Source organism: Microtus oregoni, unplaced genomic scaffold (genome assembly GCF_018167655.1).
Source record: "Microtus oregoni isolate MIOR12 unplaced genomic scaffold, Mior012 000011F_ref0000422, whole genome shotgun sequence".
Lineage (NCBI taxonomy): Eukaryota > Metazoa > Chordata > Mammalia > Rodentia > Cricetidae > Microtus > Microtus oregoni.
Genome location: NW_024543070.1, coordinates 29,236,327 through 29,258,354, shown reverse-complemented (window position 1 = coordinate 29,258,354; position 22,028 = coordinate 29,236,327). Strand labels below are relative to the sequence as shown.

General features: G+C 46.0%; 1 protein-coding gene across 1 annotated transcript; it reads right to left on the bottom strand.

The window, feature by feature from the left end:
• Positions 1 to 4,133: 4,133 nt before the first annotated feature.
• On the bottom strand, positions 4,134 to 21,870 carry LOC121453391 (INO80 complex subunit C-like). Its single transcript, XM_041660130.1, has 5 exons — positions 21,640 to 21,870; positions 16,557 to 16,667; positions 15,434 to 15,545; positions 14,443 to 14,510; positions 4,134 to 5,610 (listed from the first exon to the last, which is right to left on the bottom strand). Exons 1-5 carry the CDS (start codon positions 21,790 to 21,792, stop codon positions 5,479 to 5,481), a joined length of 576 nt encoding a protein of 191 aa, XP_041516064.1. The 5' UTR covers positions 21,793 to 21,870; the 3' UTR covers positions 4,134 to 5,478.
• Between the last annotated feature and the right edge of the window lie 158 nt (positions 21,871 to 22,028).

The window sequence follows — 22,028 nt, the reverse complement described above, 5'->3', positions numbered from 1 at the left end:
CGTTCTGTGAATACTGATGACACAGCCTGTGACCTGCTTACAAGAGCAACCGACACAACTGGCTGTCACCGAGAGCAGAATGGGGGCTGGGCTCTTCCTTGAGAGCTGCAGGAAAGAGCAGGAATGACACACAGTTCTATAAGGTACTGGGGATCTCATTCTTTTTCTTCTTCTTGGAGGCCTTCAAAGATCCGAGACCCATCTCAAAAGTACCCCGTCAGAAATATCTAGGCCAGCATTTCTCAATCTATGGGTCTCAATCTCTGTGGGTTGTCATGCTCAAATATCAGATATCCCGCATATCAGATATTTACATAATTCATAACACTAGCAAAATACAGTTATGAAGTGGCAGTGAAAGTAATTTTATGGTCAGGGGGTCACCACAACGTGAGGAAGTCGCAGCATTAGGAAGGTCGAGAACCACTGCTCTAGACACATTTGACTCAGTTCCTGGAGGCCATCACTGCAGTGCGGGATCACACACTGAGGATAACGTGGGTGTGCTTACCCAGACAAAGTCCCTGTCTCCTCCTTACCCTCTTCAGGTAGCTCCATGCCAATCTTCTTCAGGGGAAGCAGAGACTGAGGTGCCCTGTGCGCAGACAGAGAGGCCTGGCTGGTGACCCTCGCTGCTCCCTGGGAACTGGGCTGTTTCACCCTTGAACTTCAGGCTCCCTGGGTGTGAGGGGAGCACTCTGGACTGCTGGGAGCATGCGACACACTTGACAACAGATACTTCGAGCTATCCTAGGAGTGGCCACTGCCCTTCAGCAATGGCTGAAGCTCACTGACTTGGGGACAGAAGGGACCCGTGTCCTGATGGAGGAGGTGGGCTTATGCAGTGAAGCAGTAGGAGGGAGTGGGTCCCACACCAAGTATGTGAGCCTGAGTTCCGGAGGGTGGGGGGAGGTGGGAAACATCAGCAGTCTTTTAACCTTGAGTTAAAGCAAATTTCTCTCTCCAAATATTTAAGCTCACCTTCTTGGCCAACCCCGCCCCCAAACAATTCACCTATGACCTCCCTGTCAGGAACCATTGACAGGAATCATTTCAATAGTTTCTTACTTTTTTTAGACTATAAAATGGTGTTCATGCTGATCTGTCTCCTGCCGCTATGTCAGAACACCACACACTGGGTAAACTGACAATAGCAGAAGCTCCTTGTGTTCCCAGTTCTGAGGCTACAGGGGGAAGACATGGAGTCAGCACATGAGAAGCCTGGTGCGGCACTGAGCCTGGCGGAAGGGAAGTGGTCAGCGATGGAGCCCTGCGGAGTCAGCACACACCCTCCCTCCCTCTCCTTCCCAGAGGCCCCGGGCAGGCTCAACCATGTTTCCTGTGTGAATGGCCCAATATCTGAGACTGCTTCCTTCACTGAAGGACAAATGAGCACTCAGCGCACAAATAATCAGGCTACAGTTTCTCTACAAAGCCTACCACAGTAGAGTAAGAAGTGCGGGCAACTGTACACTTTGTACGCAGTACTCTGTGCTGTCTTTGGATAGATTCTTTCTTTGAAAAGACCAGAAACTCTCTTCTTTATCTCCAGCTTCCAGTTTCCTCCCCAGTTGTTATGAGGGGAGATGTCACTCACCAAGGTCTCGACTGGATTGCTGCAAAAGCCCTCCGGTGTTCCACACCGCACAACCCTAGGCCAGGCCGTCCCACGTGCGTGATGGAGCAAGCCAAGACGTCAAATCACCAGGCTGGTGGATGTGACTCATCTTCTGACCCCTGTAGGGGGAGAGCTGTGTTCAGTGCCCACTGTGCACCTGTCAGCAGCCAGCATCCTGTAGGCCAGGAAAACATCGGCTCTTCCAGGAAGGGCTTTGTCTGCAGCTGGAACGGAGACCACTGAGTCATGGAAGAAACCCAGGTGGATCCAGGAGTTCTGTGTTTACAGTAGAAGAGTTCCCTGTCTCCACCCTGCCCAGTCACCAGCACAAGCGGACCACTAGCCCTCATTTTTGTCTGCCTTTAAGCGTTTATGGCCTGTTATCCACGGGGAATAGACAACGGCAGGATACACAAGGGATACGAAAGGAGGCATGAAGGGCTAAGGGTGGTGAGGAGGCTCAGCAAACACTTTTGCTGGGCTCCTTGTTCTTGCTTTTGCAGGAACTTGTCCATCAGGGTCTCTGCTCACTACCCACCATGCCTCACTCCCTCCTGGTCTCCGTTACAGATCATGTTTATTTTCTCCTTTCCTCCGGTAGCCCAGGCTAGCTTCAAGCTCACGACGTAGTTAGGCTGACTTTTGAACTTCTGAGTCCCTGCCTCTACCTCCAGAGCGCTGGGATTAGAGGTGTGTGCACAGGGGTGGTTTTCAGTAGCGCTGGGGATGGACGCCAGGCTTTGAGCATGCGAGGCAAAGCGCTCGGCCACTCCAGCGACATCCTTAACCCCATCTCATTATTGATTTAGCTGCTCAGCTACTCCTTCTTTTGACCCATGACAAAGAACTGGCTTATAAAACACACAGAATGAAAGGCAGAGTGAGTGTCTAGAATAAGCAGGAGGAGAACCAGCAGACCCAGGCCAGCTGGTGGAGCTGCCACAGCATGTCCAGTTGCCACCTGTGGGTTACAAGTTTCCATCCAAGAGGAATGAGAAAAACAATCAAGGAGAAGGTCCAGGTCGGGAAAGACCCGCCTTTCTAATACACAGACTGAGGGAGGCAGAAGATCCCATTCAGACCCTCAGGAGCTGAATGAAGGTCACCTTCTGAGTTTGACTCTAATCCTGTTTGAGTCTATCAAGAAGGACATTTTATGAGGGATTAATAACTTAAGACTGAACTAGAAACTGGACTAGACCACAGGGTTGGTCAGTTGTAGAGGTGGAACAAAATGTAACTCGAGCTCAGGTCTGAGTGCTCCGCCAAAGAGCTCACCTGTGGGGCAGCAGGAGCTCCTGGGATGTTTCTGCAGCAGACACAAGCGGTGTCTGTGCTGGCGAGTTTTATATCAACTTGACACAAGCTACAGTTATCTGAAAGGAGGAACCTCAACTGAGGAAATAAAACCTCTGAAGATCAGGCTGTGGGCAAGCACATGGGGCATTTTCTTCATTAGGGATTGATCAGGGAGGGCCCAGCCCATTGTGGTGGTCCCGGTTCTATAAAAACGCAGGCTGAGCAAGCCATGGGGAGCAAGCCAGCAAACAGCACTGCTCTGTGGCCAGGGCATCAGCGCTTGTCTCCAGGCGATGGAAGTGTAAGCTGACAGGCACGCTTCCCACCCCCAGTGGCTTACTTATCACAGCACCATGAACCCTAAGACAGCATCTCCTCCCCTCCTTCCTCAGTGAGGCACAGCCCAGCTGAAGTTCAGGGACAGCAATTCCTCTCACCCCAACAGCTCGCTTGTGCTCAGTGCTTTGACGATCAAACTTCCTCCTGTGTGTTTGCAGGATGCACACTGGCAAGTGCGGCCTGGGGTTTTGCAGCGTGGAATATTACAAGGGCTTTTTGCAGTAGGCCAGCCCAGCCTCGGTGACTGTTATCAGTCGTGACAACAAATGGGAGGAAACTGCTAGCCAGAGATAAAGATGAGTTTGTGGCCTTTCTACAGAAAAGGCCCCTTCAGGGACAATGCCAGACATTGAATACGATGTTCTGCATGCATCCGTTTGACTGTTTCTGCCATACTCCTCGCTCAGCTCTCTGGGAAGTTCTGTAGACAGAACAGATGGATCTGTGCTGACAGATTCCAGACCTCATGTGCAGCTACTGTCAGGAGTACGATTGACAGGTGTTTCCTCAAGCCACAGAAGCCATCCCGATGCACCCCAAACCCTGTCTCCTATGATTTACTATACCCAAAAAGCTGCCAGTACCCCCGCTCCCACAAAAAGCTTATGCACTGAAAGCTTGGTCCCCAAACTGCGGCTCACTTGAGAGGTGACTGGATCGTGAATGTTCCAACTTTTTTCAGGTCTTTGACACAGCAACAGAAAGCTGACCCACACAGTTCTCTGACTCCAAGACAGCAAAGGTGACCTCGATTCGGACCACTGACAGGACAATGTCACTGCCTTGTGGTTCTTTCTCCCTAATCTCCTCTTTGTTTGAGAAGCTTCAGAAAGTGGGTACTTTCCCTATTCAACTGTTGGCAATAAAAATACCACATCCTTGTTAAGTTTATTATGGAGAAATTAGAACACACACAGAGTAGAACAGTGTAATGAACTTCCGTGTACTTAGCACACAATAGTTGACTCACGGCCAATCTTGTCTCAACACTACTTCCATCTATTTCCTCTCTCCTACGTCATCCTAAAACAAATCACAGATACCACACTGCTCTGTCCATTAATGTGTTAGCCTCTGTCTCTAAAATACGAACCCATTCCTTTAACACTGTGACACCAGCATCCCGATTAAAAGTGAACGTAAGTATCCCCACACATCTTCTCGGGGGTATTCCCATCCTCTTTTGTCTGTTCTCTGCTTCATGGCCGTGGCTGCGGTGTGGCCAGCTGCCTCATGCCTGCCCCACAGCTGTGGACACGCATCCTCCATGCCAGACATGTGGTCACTGCAGGAAAAGTAACGACCGTGGCATGGTTCTCCTCTCCCCGCTCTAGCAGAGTCTCTGACATCTGGCCACTCTAAGGTGTACCTCTTGGCTCCTCTTCTACAGTGGAGACATGCAGCATGTATTAGCAGGACTCACGTCAGAGCAGTGTGGATATCAGTGTGGTCTTGAGAAGAAAACACAAATTTTAAAAAATATTCATATTATTTTTATAATTACGAGAGTTTGTCTGCATACATGTGCATATGTATACACACACTCTGTGTCCTTGGAGGTCAGAAGAGGGGTTGGATGCCCTGGAACTGGAGTTAGAGACAGTTGGGAGTCACCATGTGAGCACTAAGAACCAAACGTGGGTGCCCTACAAAAGCAATAGGTGATCTTAATTGCTGGGCCTCCAAAATCTGTCTCTTCGACTGCTTTTCCTTTTAAGGCTGGATTTATCCTTTGGGCTTTAGCAGAGACAAATCACCAGCAGGCATGCCATGATGGATAAAGTCTTCTAAAGTTTCCAACTCCTGCCAGCACAGCAGAAAAGAGAAGTTTCTGATCCGGGGAAGGGCTGACATGCTGGCCAAGGTCCAGGACGATCCAGACCTGTGTTTTCATTGCACATTCATTGAAAATGTTTGACAAGGGTTTACAACTCGCAAACCAAATCCGGGACTTGCCTGAGTTAATTTAAATGCGTAATTTTACTATATTTTCTTATCAAACAATTTTTACTTGCAACAACTGAAATATGACTTAAAAGAGGTACATCACACTTGGAGGGAAAAAGTCAGAAAGACCCTCATGGTAAAGCCAGACAATCTTTGCACGACACAGAGCTGACACTCTTGGATTGACAGCAGAACACATCTGTTTCCCTGAAACAAAACCATAAGGGCAGAGTCTGTTTTCAAGGTCATTTCCACTTCATCTCCACTTCCCAGGCTCAGGGAACGATGCTCGTGGCCTTCCTCAGGGCCAGGTAGCCTGTGACGACATCAGACGGTAGCCTGCGAATGTAGGAAAACTCTTCAATGGTGCTGAACCGCAGCTTGCTCTGAGGGTCTGTGTAGTTGGCCTGGGAGAGAAACAGGCAAGGGAAGGACAGAAAGTTGTTAGTGGAGATATTTTAAGCACAACTTTAATCTTTTATTACTTTAGTCAAAGTAAAATACATCTTCGTTATGTTGCACTGTCACCGAGAACAATAATTGTGCCAGGCAGTGGTGGCGCACACCTTTGAACCCTGGCAGGAAGATCTGAGTCCAAGGCCAGCCTGGTGTACAAAGTGTGAGTTCTAGGACAGGCTCCAAAGCTACAGAGAAAACCTGTCTCAAAAAACTGAAGAAAACAAAACAAAACAAAAACAAAACCACTAAATTGCTCACTTTGGCAGGCTCATTCATCTTTCCAGACTTGAAGAGCACTCCAGGGACAGTCTGGAGGAAGAGGAACGGCCCCACCAGATCCTGGGACACTTCTTATTGGTATCTCAAGGACTGCAAACTGCAGATCCAAGACTCGTTTCATGATGCTCACATATCCCGGCCTTCTGACTCCAACCTCTGCAGAGACTCAGAACTCATCAAAGTGCTGAGAATGAGGGACTGTTGAGTGCTCGGCCGACCCTAAGCGAACATCTCTCCCTTCTGAGGCTCAAGGACAGGAGCAGAGAGACAGGGAAGGGCCAGAGGATGGGAGGAATGCTGTCCGATGCTGTCTCCTGTGAATTACGTTTCCTTTGATGACAGCAACACAGGGAAAGGCCCGATTTGAGGAGCAGTAACAAAGCTGTTTCAGAGCTCGTGGCTGTGCAGTAGTTGGGTGAGCTCTCTGGCGGGGCAAGCCATCCTCATGTTCTCAGAGGATGCAGGACATGAACCTGGAATAGATAACCTGACTCCACACATAAAGCTACGGTCAGCCTCCCTGGGGCTTCATGTGTGGCAGCCTCACTCCTACCACTACACCATGCTGAGTTGGCCACCTGAGTTCACACCTCATGCCAAGAAAGCTGCCACATAAACAATTAAGAACACAGAGACCTTGTGGCGCAGACAAAAGCTGGAACAGCCTTGGAGCCAGGAGTCAGCACACAGTGCTCTGAATAGAAAGGAGTAAGACAAACTATATCTCTGAGCCAGATGAGTAAAGAATATCCCACCCTCCTCTGGATTCCGTCCCTTGAGACTGGAAGAAAAAGCAGGCTCCCTGCCCATGGGACTCAGCAAACTGCTTCGGCCTTGCCTTGGCTTTAGGATGACAGGCAGCGTTCACAACCCCCAGCAGCCTCTAGAGTCATGGCGTTCATCATAGCTTTGGAAAACGCAGGTGTAACACACCCATGCCTTCCTCCTGTGCCCAGGCAAGCTGAATTACTGTCATCTAAAGAATAAAACTAAAGCTTTCCACAGAGAGAAAGAAGCCTTCACCAGCATCTTCTACCTCAGAGTCTTTGGCTTCCCCTGAAAAAGCCACTGTTGGTGGGGATCCTTCCAGGCTTTCAAAATTTATGTCTTACTAGACAAACCAAGCAGAGAAATTACCCAGTGTGTGTGTGTGTGTGTGTGTGTGTGTGTGTGTGTGTGTGTATGTGTGTGTCTTTACCATACAATCCACACTGCTGGCATTTTCTAGTCAAGAATGGACCCTGGAACTGTTCCACATCGATCCAGCTCCCAGAAAACAGCCGCACATCTCAACAAAAGACCATCATGGGACCCCCAACACTTTGCTAATAGTCGTTCAGAAACATTTCTGCCTGAGTTTTTTGTGCATCCCATTTCTCTGGGGAGCTGCATAGAAGGCAAACTGCCAAGTCATAGGTTTCTTTCTTTGTTTGTTTTCTTTAAGAAAATGTGCCAAGTTGTCATTCAAGGGAGCTGCATCAATGCCCTTTCTACTCCCAAAGAGCAGTGTACGAACACACAATCTCTTCATCCAGGCTGAAATATACAATCAAACATTCTCAGTCCTTCCATCTGATAGTGTTTTCCTAGCTACAGGTGAGGTGAACTCCTGATCACCCATATTTCCTCTGCCACTGCCTAGCCTAGCTCTTCCCCACTTCGTTTAAAGAACTGTCAGTGGTTTGGGAGTAGAGTTCTTCATATGTTCTTAACACCTTAATTCTTATAGTCAAAGCTTAGGTAACATATATATAGCAAGACCTCTGCTGATGACACAAAGGCCTGGAATAATGGTCTTCAAAATGGCGCTTATGCCTCTTCACAGGTGAGAACCACTGTACCAGCTGCTGGTTGCTTGTCAGGGTCGAGGAAAAAGCGGATATACCAAGGAGCCAGCCTTTGAGTCTGTACATAAACCATGACTTCCAGCTGCTCAAAATGACATAGGGCAAGATCCCCATTTCAGGACAGAACAGTAATGGGGGCCACACCAGGTTTCCTGCCTCAGATGACCACTGAAATGAGCACAGCACATATTCAACAGAAAAGAGGGTTCAGAGACCAATGGCCGAGGAAACAGAAATCATGGGAGACTCAGGAAGTAGTTCTAGTGAAAAGCTGTGGGATCAGATTGCTAGATGGACATACACAACCTAGTGAAGAAGGCTAGGAATAGAATAAACAAAGAAAAAATTCTTTAAAAATTTTGTTTCTCTAAAAGATAACTAAAACAAGAACTAACAATCTATTTTGTGCTATCTTAAGCAGCAAATATGACAACATAGAACAAGAATGCGCTGGAAAGGGATTAGTACACGAGCCTCACACTCCAGAAAAAGCAGTGTAGTGCTGAAAACAAACTCTGTGGCAAGATGAGCATTAGATCTAGGAGGGCAACTACTCAGCTTCTTTTAAAGGGGGCATAAATAAGAATTAAAATGCCCAGTTGGCCTCGCTCCCTCTTGAGGAAAGCACGTGGCACAGTTCCATAGCAGAGCACTCTGTAAAGAACCTGACCCGCAACCAGCTATGGTGGCACAGGCCTCTAGTCCCAGCGCTTCCGCAGCTGGGGCAGAGGATCACGTGAACTCAGGAGCTCACGACAAGCTAGAGAAGTCCATCAGACTATCTCAAAACACACACACACACACACACACACACACACACACACAAACCTCTGACAAAGCTGCCAAAAACAAGGAAAATTTGAGAAAGTGCCACAGTTAGGAGTGGCCTAAAGAGTTATGACAACTAAAGACTATGGTGTCCTTGACAAGACAGGACACCGGGCTTGGGCAGAATCTAAAAATATTTGCCTTTCTTTCTTCATCTCCCACCTCTTCTCAGCCTGCCTTTCTCTCTCATGCTCCTTCTCAGCTGGTGGTACTGAGGATCAAACCATCCTTTGCACATGAGGCAAAGCTAATCACTAGGCTACACCTGGCCCCAAACTAAGAAAATTAATAAACTGTGGTAACAATGCATCACTAGTGGTTCACTAATCGTAAAAAACTCACCGCAGGTGTTAATAATGGAATGAGCTGAATTGGGAGCGTAAGAACTCCCCCGACAAGCCTCTCAGTCTTACTGTAAACTAAACTGTTCCAAAGTGTTTAAAAGTGCCCAATTAGACCAACACATGACCAAAACAAGGGATAAAGGCATGCAGATGGATCAAAGAAAACAGGTGGATTAAGTTCACCCATATTGTGGAATATTTCTTTATGCAAAGATGTGTTGCATTTAATTATGTAAAGATGTGTTGCCGTTTTACCTTGCCTGCCTAAGGCACCTGATTAGTCTCATAAAAAGTTGAATAGTCAGTATCAAGGGAGGAGGTATAGGCAAGACTTCTGGGCAGAGAGACTAAGTAAGAGGAGGAATTTAGGCTCAGAAAGAAAGGAAGAAAGAAAAGGATACAACAGGGGCCAACTAGACAGACATGGAGGAAGCAGGAAAGTAGGACATACAGAGTGAAGAAAGTAAAAAGTCCCGAGGTAAAACGTAGATGAAGAGAAATAGGTCAGATTAAGTGAAAAGAGCTAGTGGGGCAAGCCTAAACTAAGGCCAACCATTCATAATTAATAATAATTCTCCATGTCTTTATTTGGGAGATGGTTGACAATGCAAAGAAAATTCCAACTACATACAGCGCCCAATGTGAGGCCTAAATTTACACATAGGGTCTGAGGAAGCTGACAAAAATATACCTCTGTTAAGAGGCACTGTTGTGCAGCAGAGCACTTGAACAACCAGTACGCTAAGTAGAAACAGCTAGTTAAGTAAAAATGCCTGCCCTGTGATGGAGGAAGGTCATTGGCTAATAAAGGAACTGCCTTGGCCCATTTTATTGGTTAGAGGATAGGTGGGAGGAATAAACAGAACAGAACGCTGGGAGGAAGAGGAAGTGAGCTCAGTCTCGACAACTCTCCTCTCGGGAGCAGACGCCTGAGAGAGATGCCATGCCCCGCTCCCAGGATGAAGCTCCGACCCAGGATGGACATAGGCTAGAATCTTCCTGGTAAGCGCACCTTGGGGTGCCATACACAGATGATTAGAAATGGGCTAAATTAATATGTGAGAATTAGCCTAGAAGAGAATGGGCCAAGCAGTGTTTAAATGAATACAGTTTGTGTGTTGTTATTTCGGGCATAAGCTAGCCATGCGGGCGGCTGGGGTGCTGGGGATGCAGCCCCGCTGCCCCTATTACTACAGCTCTGGTGCGCACCTAATTCCTAGAGCTGGAGCAGTAAAATGCAGCTCTTGGCTTAAGGCTCGGCTCTCATGGACCTGAGGACGGGTGTAGCCAGCCACTAGAGCCGCACAGTTGAGGACCTGGCTGCCACTTAACAGTTTAAGGTTTTGCTCACATGGTCAGAGAACACTATGAGTGAACAGTAAAACAGGTCCAGACTGGAAAAACTTTAAACAGGTTACAGTGTAAGTAGGTGCTTAAGAAAGAAAAAAAAAAATGGGTACAGACAGTCATAGGAAAAAATAGCTTAAAATAATTAAGTAAAATCTTTAAAGGAGTAAAGTAAATATAAAAAGAATAAGCCATGTAAGGATGGGATATACAGAGGGAATCTGGATCCTGAATGGTGCTTTGTTGACTTTGAAGTTTTTAAATGCTGATGAGTGAATGGCAGCTGCTGAGAGACATGGGATTGTAAAAGGAACTGCTGAATTAAACCAGCCTAGATACTTTAGAGATATCTTAACTTTAAAGTGGAATTCAGAAAGTGTATTGTGTTGGGGGAAAGATTATGCTTTTGTTTCCACAGGAAACATTAATAGAGACCAGATTTGATTGGGGAAGACTCCCTGAAAATCTTGGCTACAGACATAAAGAATTAAACCTAGAAAAACTACCAGAGAGGTGACATATGCTGATCCCTTGACATGGGAACAACTCTGAGACAGGACAAGACATGATCCATCTTGTTGGTTACAGAGTCCTCATGAGTTATTTTTACATGCCATCCTTTCATATGACATGGACAGAGGTTTGGTTATAGAGTCCAAACAATCATAAAGCTGACAGATATCTTTTACCTGATCAAACATAAAACAAACAAACAAACAAAAATCTTTGGCTGGCTTCTGTACAATATACAGTCCATACTTGTGTTAATACAGATATGTAGGTTATCTTTGAAAATTTGTGTGTTTTCAGAGCAAGGGGACCAGATACCAATGAAAACAGGTGGCTGAGGTGATCCAGGCTTTCAGATAGAGTTCTGTTGCAGTTTCCTCAGAGATCTGTGTTCAGAACAACTTCAAGGCTGCTAGCTGAGATGGTCCAGTTTCACAGACTATTCTAGCCAAGACTTCAGATAAGCCTTGCACTTTCCCATGACAGAGACTGAACAACAAATACTATATCTAGTTTTCTTAGGGTTCCCTGGGGATGCCATCGCCCCCCCAAACAATAGGAAGCAGTCTAGAGACTATAATGCCCACATTCTCAAGAGATGGGGTGGGTGGTTTTTGGTTATTTGGTGGGTCATGTTTGTCATCATCTAGTAGAGATATAGGAATAAAGGGTAGAAAGACAACTATTCATCTCAAATATTTTACCTTACTATGGATTTTTGTATACTGATACAAATTTAAGGTTATTTTTGCTATACCATATATATGTTTCTACTGTTCTTTAAGGTATTGTACCTATGAAATTGATTTTAAAATGTAATATAAAGTCTAGTCCTTGAAAGTTACTATTACAAACTATTTAGGATAATTAAAAATGCAGGTTAGTAGTTAGTCACCTATAACAATCACACTTGCAGTCATGTTAGGTAAGTTTTCAAGGTTAAACATATATTTTAGATAGATAGGTGATCTTCAAATGCTTCAGATACCTAACAGAATATGACATTTAAGATGTTTAATTATCTAAGGTTTTTCATGACAATGAGACATGTCTGCTCCTGGCAGAACCAATCTGCTTCATAAAAGGATAATGGGTGTCAAAGAAACTCCATATGGAGGCACAGTTAGCCATTTGGGCAAGACACTGCCCTGGCCTTGACTGTTGACAGTATACTGTAAAACTGGATAAGCAGGACACAAAGGAAAAAGACTGCCAAACTTTGTCAACACAACGTGGAACATTCTTTCAAAATTCCTGCTTCACAGAAAAGTCTGTCAGCTATTCTAGGCCTATAGGCCAAAGATGGATGCCCCAATGTTGCAGAGGAAACTTGGGTGGCTATCCAGGCAGCCAGCTGTTTCTGTCACTTCTATAGTTTTGGAAGTTGTTTATTTTTCACTTCCTGTTTACTCAGGAATATTATATCCTTCCTGTGTCTCTGACGGAGTTGAAAATGAGATAGTTATAGTTTTCCTTGTTACCAAACTTAACAAAGAAGCTTACATAAGAAATGTAAAATATATAAGGCTAAGAAATATAAAAGCTTAAACTGTTTATCTAAGAAAGTATTTTGAGGTCTAGAAAGTAAATTAGGTATACAACTTTGGACTCATCAAGATAGGACAAATAATGGAGCATTTTCTCTGAATTTGCCAAATCCAAATGGACTGGATATTGTAAATGTAATCCTTACTTGATAATTGTTCTTATTGTATATAATCTTATTATGTTGGAGCTAAAACCTTTCTTTAGTCAAAAATGCAGAAATGTTGTAGAATATTTGTTTAACTATGTAAATATGTGTTGCATTTGTTTACTTACATAAAGATGTGTTGCTGTTTTACCTTGCCTGCCTAAGGCACCTGATTGGTCTAATAAAAAAGCTGAATAGCAAATAGCAAGGAGGAGGTATACGTGGGACTCTTGGACAGGGAAAGTAAGTAGAAGTAGGAATTTAAGCTCAGGAAGAAAGGAAGAAAGAAAAGGAAATGACAGAAAGATGACAGGGGCCAGACAGACATGGAAGACCAGGAAAGTAGGATATACAGAATGAAAAAAAGGTAAAAAAGCCCCACAGTAAAACATAAGATGAATAGAAACAGGTTAAATTAAGTTAAAAGAGCTAGTGAGACAAACCTGAGCTAAGGCTGAGCAGTCATAATTAATATGACTTTCCGTGTCTTTATTTGAGAGCTGGTTGGCTGCCCAAAGAAAATTCCAACTACACACCCACAGTAATGCTCACTGAAATGTGAACCACATAAATCTATCTGGTGTCACACTGCCAGGTGGATACAAAGCAAGACCCACTCTATAAGAAACTCCCTCTTCATACAAAGATACAGACAAAGGCAAAACACTCACATGAGATAAGCCATGCAAACTTGCACAAAAAGAAAGCTGAAACAGTGTTCTATGAAGAAACATGGCTTACAGTGCTGGAGAGAGAGCTCAGAGGTCAGGAGCACTGCATGCATTTCAACATGGTGTGAAGAGAACAGGCCAAGCAAAGGAAAGGCATGTGTGCAAGCAAAGACAGAGAAAGGAAGAGGCTCTTTTCATGACAGCACTCTCTTGCAGAAACTAGTCCATCCTATGGGAGCTGACCTGAAGCAATCCATTTCTAAGAAGCATCATTATTTCATCAGGCCCACCTCTCAACAGCTCAACACCACAGTGGGAGCCAAGTTCACAGCAAACAAGCCTTCAGGAGAACAAACACCCTAACACAAGCACATAGCTCTATGAATTCAGACAGAAGCAGACCTCAGAAAGAGTTGAGAGAGGAGATTATGCAATGATGGAAGAAGCACACTTCCTGGTATAATGTATAGAATTAATCTGGCCAGTTTGTGACAGATGGTGCAGCTATCCTCGTTAAACTGCAAAGCATTGAAATGATATACAGGTAAATTTTAGAAGTAGCACGCTTCATCATTTCTATAATTTGCAGAAAAATCTCACTTTTCAAATTTCCAAGAGATGAAGAAGGATGAAGGTGAGCTGAAATTTCCTTACAGGTTCTGCACCCACTCTTTGTTCGGCAAGAGTGGAAGCGGGAGCTCAGTGCACCCCACCCCCATCAACAACGCTTGCCTCAGTGCAGCTCTGATGCAGCAGCATGGGAGGGGTCAAGGTGGTGGACTAGGAAGGAGGACAGAGGACCAGATCCAGAGGACCACACAGAGAGGGGGGCTCCGGCTCTTTTAGATATGTGGGTTACATATACCACTTCACTGGAGAAAAGGCTGAGAAACTGTGTTTGCCTGCTCTGACTTAAAGATGCATTCTTCGGTGCTAGGGACACTAGGCAGATGCTCTACCATTGAGCTACATCGCCAGTCCAGGAGATTTTCTTTAAAGTACCACTAATTGTGTAAAATCAGTATTTTAAAACCTTAAGAGTAAAAGCAGAAATGGCTGTTCATTCATGCTGTCTCGCACAGTTAACTATCAAGGAAAAAAGAAGTGAGAATTCTGTGTCTTGCTTTCTGGAGCAATGGCCTCTCCCGACAACCCAGAAACTCAGGTCACAGCCTGCTCCAGGCAGGACCACTGGTTTAGACAGACTTGACTGTGAAATCTTACATTTAATGCTAGTATAGTCAGATGTAATTATACTCACAAGAAGGCCTGAAACATCGGAATACTTCTTAGCTGGCTTAAAGGATGGAGGAGCATCAATACTAAAGTCTAAAAAGAAGAAAGAAAAGAAAAAAAAGATGACCAAATAACCTTCAAACTATCCGAATTCCTTCTCCTTTATTCTAAGGTAACATGTGATAATAGTCCTGAGATTTCCTTTGTGATTACACACTTGCAGAAGCCTCCGGGGATTAACCAGAGAAACAAGGGAGGTCTCTCAAAAATAGCAGACTGTGTAAGTCGCAGACTAAGTGCCGGCCTCAGCTACGGTCCTGCCCTGCCCCCAGAGACAAGCTACCCCAGTGGAACTGCCAGGTTCATCTACCCACAGGCCATGTCACAGTCTCCAGCTCAAATGGGCTTCCACTGATGAAAGGCCACACAGCCACTAACTGGATCCACACACCCAGACTCAAGTGGTCCACACCCAGATGACTAACTTGTCACCATCTGAGTCACCCCATGGAAGACGCTCAGCAGGACAGGAGGTGGTGAGATCTTGGAACCTGAAGTTTCCAGTGTAGTCGAACAGAAACATCTAACGGGCTTTGCCCAGGTCTGGACATACTAAGGCAGGAGGTATTTACTCAGAGAGTAAGTGTGTGGCCTGTAAGCTGCTTGATGGAGACTCTCCCAAATCCCACATCACAGGTAGGCTACGCTGCTTGTGAAACAAATGTAAGGAGGAGATGTTTAAATGAGAGATCTACTAGAAACACCATCTTTATCACAGCGGGACCTGCTTCTCCAGATTGAAATTTCAAATAATGACACTAAAAACTAAACAAACGAACTCAACACAGACACAGTGAAGGGGGGATGCATGCATAATATCCCTGGATGGTGCCACCCTACAGTTCTCAGGCTAAGAACATCACCCGCGATAACACAAACATGAGCAAATAATGTAGGCTTGTTGTAGGGAAGTTCCTGTCTGCATTACCAACACATGGAAGGCTCTAGATGCTCACAGTTAGGATCATTCAGTTGCCATGGCAATGCCCTTTCAGCAGCGAGGATCTGTTTGAGGTTCTTCCAGGTTCTATTCTTCTTGCCAGCTACTGCGCCGCCGTGGCCAGAGTGCTCAAATGAAAAGTGGGTTAGAAGAGACGAGTCAGTTTAAGATGCGCCTGGCAAACCCGACACCAAGCCCGCTAGAGCTGTCAGGCACCTCTCAGTCTGGAAGCAACTATTGGTGTCACTGAGACTTTTAAAAATACCTCACCGTATACTTTTATTTTTGTTTGGAAGAACATAGTTTTAAGCTATTCACGGTGGAGGCAGGACTGGAAGTTCAAGGCCAGCCTCAGTTACAGGATGAGTTTGAGGCCAGCCTAGGCTATAGGAGACTTTTTCTCAAAATAAATAAATAAATGAAAGAAAGAAAGAAAGAAAGAAACCAACAAATGGCTATTTCTCAGCATGTACACAGGAAAGCAAATCCCTTCCTGGGTTCAGCCTACTTGAATTCACTTATGACCTCATCCCTTTAAAATAAGTTTGCCACAAAGTTGGTTTTCGCCTTAAGATCACATCTCTAAACTCCCCTCTGAGGGTGTGTAATTTGGCCTCCTAATCACCAGTGGTCCTGAAAACCCCAAGCAGGCTTTAATCATGGTATGGCAAGCCTTCTGGAAATTTCTGTTTGTGCTATAAAGATTAAAAAATAAAATGGAAAAGAATACTAACGTATTTGCAGACTCCAGTTACAATAGATGCCAAGACTCATTAATAAAAAATAAATAAATGTTTAAAGGTATAATTTGGGTCACTAAAACTGATTATTTAATATAGCCCTCATGAATGAAAGGGATCTAAAGGAATTGGTGAGGAGTTCTCCTATTTTAGTTATCTATTTCAAACTTCTTTTAAAACTGAAGGCCAGTAAAAGCGTAGGGGAACAACCATGGGAAAGATCACCCTCCAAGTTCTATCCTCTGGGGAATTCTGGAAAGGCCTTTCCAGCCCCATCCCATCCGTCCATCAAATGAAACTGAGGGAGAAGGGGACTCCCGACCCAACTCAGGCCCAGCTACATCGGAGCTGAGGTGCAGCTGTTCACCCCTGTATTTGTATAGCATCTTATATGCTTACCACGAAGTTGGGATCCTTAAAAGGCAGCGGTTTGGCAGCTTTTTCCACAGGCCCCGAACTAAACTCAGAGGACACCATTTTATTCTCACTCACGGCTTCAATGCTGGCACCCTTAAAACACAGAAAGAAAAAATCTTTGAAGCCAATCCAGGTGGGTTCTTCACATCTGTTTTCAACAAGATAGACATGCGCCAGCTGTCTCATTAACTCTGACAACTGCTAAGGAAGTGTGGCTATCCTCATCTTACAGAAAACTGAGGCACAGGTGGACTGGTTTAAGGCTACACAGCATAGCACACACCTTTTCAATCTAATTCCATTCTATGACACCACGTAGTCTTTATATCTCGATGATCTTGTCAACTATGTCTCGAAATAGGAAAGCTAGCCTTAGAATCTGGACCTCAAGGGTCTATTTTGGTCAGAAAATCCAGGCTGGAGCTAGTCTGCATTTGGGGACAACAGGACACGGGAATTCTGAAAAAGAGGAAGCTGGAGGGACGTGGGCCAGCTGGCTATTGCTGGAACACAGTGTCCTGCAAAGCAGTTTTAAAACAAGCCTTTACGCTAACAACACAAGAGAAAAGAGGCAGAGGTAAGAAACGCTGTCTGGCTTCTAAACCAATTTCCAAACAAACATCTTAGGAACAGAGGCATTGTCTTCACAAAGCGAGCTGCCTACGAGTCAGGTAGAGGTTTCACGAGTTTCCAGTTCTGACACTGGTACAACCAAACCCTTCCGAGGCACCGAACACCACCACCATTCCAGAACACTTTCTTGCCCCTTCCTGGCCAATCCCTCCCAGACCCAAGGGAAACCAACATGCTGATTCTGCTACATCACTTCTACTTCCAGAACTTCTTCCAAAAGAAACCTGACAGTATGTGTCTTATACCTGGAGTTCTGACGCCTTCATATGGCTCAGTGGTTTGCGTCATCAATTTCTTTCTCAGCAGAGAAGAAATCACTATGTGGATGTGGTAAAACCTATCTATCCATTTGGTCTACTTTCAATGTTCAATCATAAACAAAGCTGCCATACACAAGCACCTACCTCTCTACCAGGAGTTACTTTTCGTCATGGTGTTTATCAGAAACAAAAATCAAACTAGTCCAGGCATGGTGACACACACTTTCAATCTCAGCACTCAGGAGGCAGAAGCAGGCAGATCTCTGGGAGTTTGAGACCAGCCTGGTCTACATAACAAGTCTGTTATGTAAACTACATAGTGTGAGCCTGTCTCAAGCAAAACCTTCCCCAGAAAAAAGAAACCAAACTACAACAGCTGTCGTGCTTTCATTTCCGTTGAACATTTACCTAGGAGTGAAGACTGTGTTCCTGAGAAAGTACATGTGTTTGTGTGTGTGCCCTCTCTGTGGGATCTGTGACGTGACTAGAAATGAGAAGAGAGGGTCATTCACTGTCACAACCATTCTCAGAACGCTCTCTCCTTAACCACCTTCTCAGACTCCTCTCAGGGTCTCTGCATGGTCTCTACCTGGACTCCTCTCCTCTGCCCACATCACTCCTCAGTGTCGTTCTCCCATCACCCTCCATTACTACAGTCTTCCCGGCATTATGCCAAACCTTAAGCCTTAAGAAACACACTGGAGCTGGGTGATGGTGGTGCACGCCTTCAATACCAGTGCAAGAGGCAGAGGCAGGCGGATCTCTGTGAGTTCAAAGTCAACCTGGCCTACAGAGCTAGTTCCAGGGCCAGGGCTATGTAGAGATCCTGTCTTGAGAAAAAAAAAAAAGGAAGGGGAGGAGGGAGGGGGGAGGAGGGAGGAAGGGGGAAGAAGGGAGGAAGGGGGAGGGAGAGGGGGAGAGAGAGAGAGAGAGAGAGAGAGAGAGAGAGAGAGAAGGAGGGAGGGGACGCACACTGAAATCTCCTTGCATGTATTTTTGGAGCACATGAGAGGGCACGGGGACTGCTACATTAGCCCTTCTACCACTGAGCCACCTGCCTGGCCCTGAAATCTGTTTGAAGAGGCTGTGATCCAGGGCAAAAGGGGAAAAGACAAGCTGCTAATTAGAGGATCTCGGAGACCTCCAGTCAGGAGAAAAGAGGTCATCTAGGCCAAACAAGGTGAACTGCTAAGGAAGCAAAGGGATGCTAAGGGGAAAGAAACCTGGTCCTTAACATCTCTCACGACAACTGTGACAAGAGTACTATGGACACAGCACGGCCAACTCCAGTGCCCGAGCCTCCAGGGGCCCCTGGGAAAAGCAGCCATGGCAGCAAGTCAGTGTAGATTAGACAGACAGTTGTAAAGTTCTGCCAGGGAGAGGTCACCCCACAAAACAAAGTGCTTCTGCTGACTGTAATGGGGTGTGGGTGACCAGAGCTCGCTGTCCCAGGCGGCAGTCTAGGGAATGCCGGTCTGGGAATTGGCTCAGCGGTAGAGTACTTGCTGTGGAGTATGAAAGGCTACGGCTTCTCCAGCAGTGTAGGGCTCTAAGCCACCTCTACCCAGATAAACCCCAGGGAGCTTTCTGGTTTCTGTTTGTCTTTCCTCTTAAACCCACTCCCATGTGACTCCACCCTTATCTCCCCGTTCTCCCATTCACAACCTCCGAGTCAGTACTGAGTCAGGATGACAGGAAGGCCTTTAGTCAGAGGGAAAATCAAGTCTACAATGCTCTGCCCCAGTTAAAATAAGACACATGATGATCTACGGTTTCCATGTCATGAAAGTACCATTAACACCAAGAGACTTTAAGAGATGGAATATCCAGCCCTGAGACATGAAAGGCCAAGACAGATGGGAAAGTAATGCCCAGAACTAAGGGTTATGCTCTCTTCCCATTACTAAAGATGACGGTGTAGGTCCCAGGGTAGCGATACTAGTCTTGCTGTAAGACACTGGTGCAAGGGGCTCTCCCCTCCCCCCGCGTCTGCTGAACAATGGCTCCTGCCAACAGCAGCCCCCATGACTGGGTCTGGGACTTCAGGACAACCTTGTCTTCCTCCTGGGGTGTTTTGTCATCATTTAAGAATCAAACATAGCAGCCTAGGGGTGGTGGTTCACGACTTTAAACCCAGCACTCAGGAGACGAAGGCAGAGGCAGGAGGATCTCTGAGTTGGAGGCCAACCTAGTCTATAGAGCAAGTTCCAGGACAACCAGGGCTACACAGAGAAACCCTGTCTTGAAAGACAAAACAAAAAGAATCAAATACAACAGATTTGATTGATTTGACAGTAATTTGGAATAAGAAGTCCAGTCTGGGGTACAGTCAGCTTGGGCTATACAGCAAGATTCTGTCTCAAAAGACTGGAAAAAAGAAAAATGTTAATTCAGACCAGGAATGGTATAGCAGATGTCCGTAAGAAGGCTGAGGCAGGAAAACTGCTACAAGACCAGTTATTTCAGGCCACCAATGTGTACAAGGCAAGATGATCCTGTCTCAAACCAAACCAAACCAAAGGTGGCCCACAAAGAGCAGGGCATGGTAAAACTGGTCTTTAATTCCAGAACTGGAAGAGGTAGGTGGATCTATGTAAATTCAAGGCTAGCCTGGTCTATATATCACAAGGGTCTATATTGTTGAGAGTCTGAATCAAAAAACAAAACGCAAAAAAAAAAATCAAGAACAGAAATTCATCTTAATGTAGTGACTGTATTGCTTGGTCTCTGCATAAGTGAACATTAAATCACATTATGGATAACTACAAGAGAATACACATTATACAGCTCATGAAGAATCAAATCAAGAGTACAGAACAGAGCTGGGCATGATAAAGCATGCCTAATCTCAACATTCAGGAGCCTGAAACAGAGGATTAGCAATTTAAGTCTGTATCCCAACCTGCAATACATACTGAGTTCTATGGTAGCTTGAGAAACATAATGAGATCCTGTTTCCAAACACGAAACAACCAAAGATATAATTATAATAATAATAATAATACCCCAACAAAACAAACAAGCCCAGAGTGGAGCATTCAGACAAGTGGATCCCTGAGTTTGAGGCCAGCCTGGTCTACAGAACAAGTTCCAGGCTAGCCAGGACTACAGAGACCCTGTTTTGGGGAGCAGAGGAAGAAGGGGTACATAAATAAAGCTAACCGAGGTAGAAGAGGGCAGAAAAGTGGTTACTTGTGGCAGGGAGGGAAGGGCATAGTGACAGAATTGCAAGGCTGAGGCAGGAGGACAAGATCAGCGTGAGTTTTCTGGGCCTCTCAGGAATGTTCTCATGTGGAGACAATGTATGGTTTGTGTATTTCACTGCATGCAAACACCCCAGAAAATGCAAAAAAGGAGGTGGAAGTGGTGACAATGACAGAGTCGCTGAGCAAGCGCACCACACAAGTTGAGGAGCATAACCATCCTTACAGTGGGAAAAACACAAGCCCAACCAAACCACTGCTGGTCTCCACCAGCTGTTGTCAGTCTGCTGCGCCAATCCGCTGTGCTCCGCACTTTCGTCATTGACCTCAATCTCTTTCTTTTCCTCCTTTTTGTTTTGTTTGTTTGTTTTTCGAGACAGAGTTTCCCCCTGGATCCCCTGGAACTCCATAGACCAGGTTGGCCTGGAACTCAGAGACCCGCCTGTCTCCGCCTCCGGGGTGTGGGTATTAAAGGCGTGTGCTATCACCGCCGGCTAGACCTCAACCTCTTAACTTTCAGATTTAACACAGGTAAAAAAGAATGAAGGAAGCCACAGGTATCAGTCATCTTTGCATTCCTCCATGTTGCACACTGGGGCGACCCCTCAGGCTTTCAGGGGTGTCTGCCTAAGACGCTATGGGTGTCCGCGAACTTCCCTTGCTGATACAGAAAACAAGTCCTAACAGAACCGGGCGGCCCTTCTACTAAGCCGATTATAACCTCCCACCTTAAGCTATGATGCGGCTGACTTCTAACCAAAGCCATAGGTCCGGCCTATGACTCAAAAACACTAATTTCCACCAGGAATTCCGACGTTCTCCTGCTGGAACCGAGCCACACCTCCCAACCAGCACCATCCCACTGGACTGCGCACGCGCCGCAGCTTCCGCTCCGCCCTGCGCAAGCGTGCTCGGCTCCTCTAGAGCCTGCGCATGCGCTCTCGTCCCCGGACCGTGCGGACAACGTACCTGAGCAAAGCTGGAGGCGGAGAGCTTTTTCTTTTTACTGGTGCCATATCCCCCACCGCTGCCGTTGTGGGAAGGACTGGCTGGCCTCTTCTTGCTGTTCCTGGCTATGATCGGAGTAGAAGTGGCAGCCACGATTGGAATTTGAGCCGCCATCCTGCCCGCAGTCCGCCTGCGGCTCCCCGCCCCCACCCCTCCTCAGGCAGGCCCAGGAACTTCCGGCTGAAGGTTACTTCCGTGTTGATGCTCCGAGACTGCTGGTCACCAGGAGCCTAATGGACTCCTCCCTATCTGCTCCTAGGAGGCGGGGCTTGGAAGTGTTCCTTCCGGGTCGGAAGGAGTCGAGCTGGTGGCTGCTGATGAGATTGTGAGCCTTGGTCTGGGCACCTTCT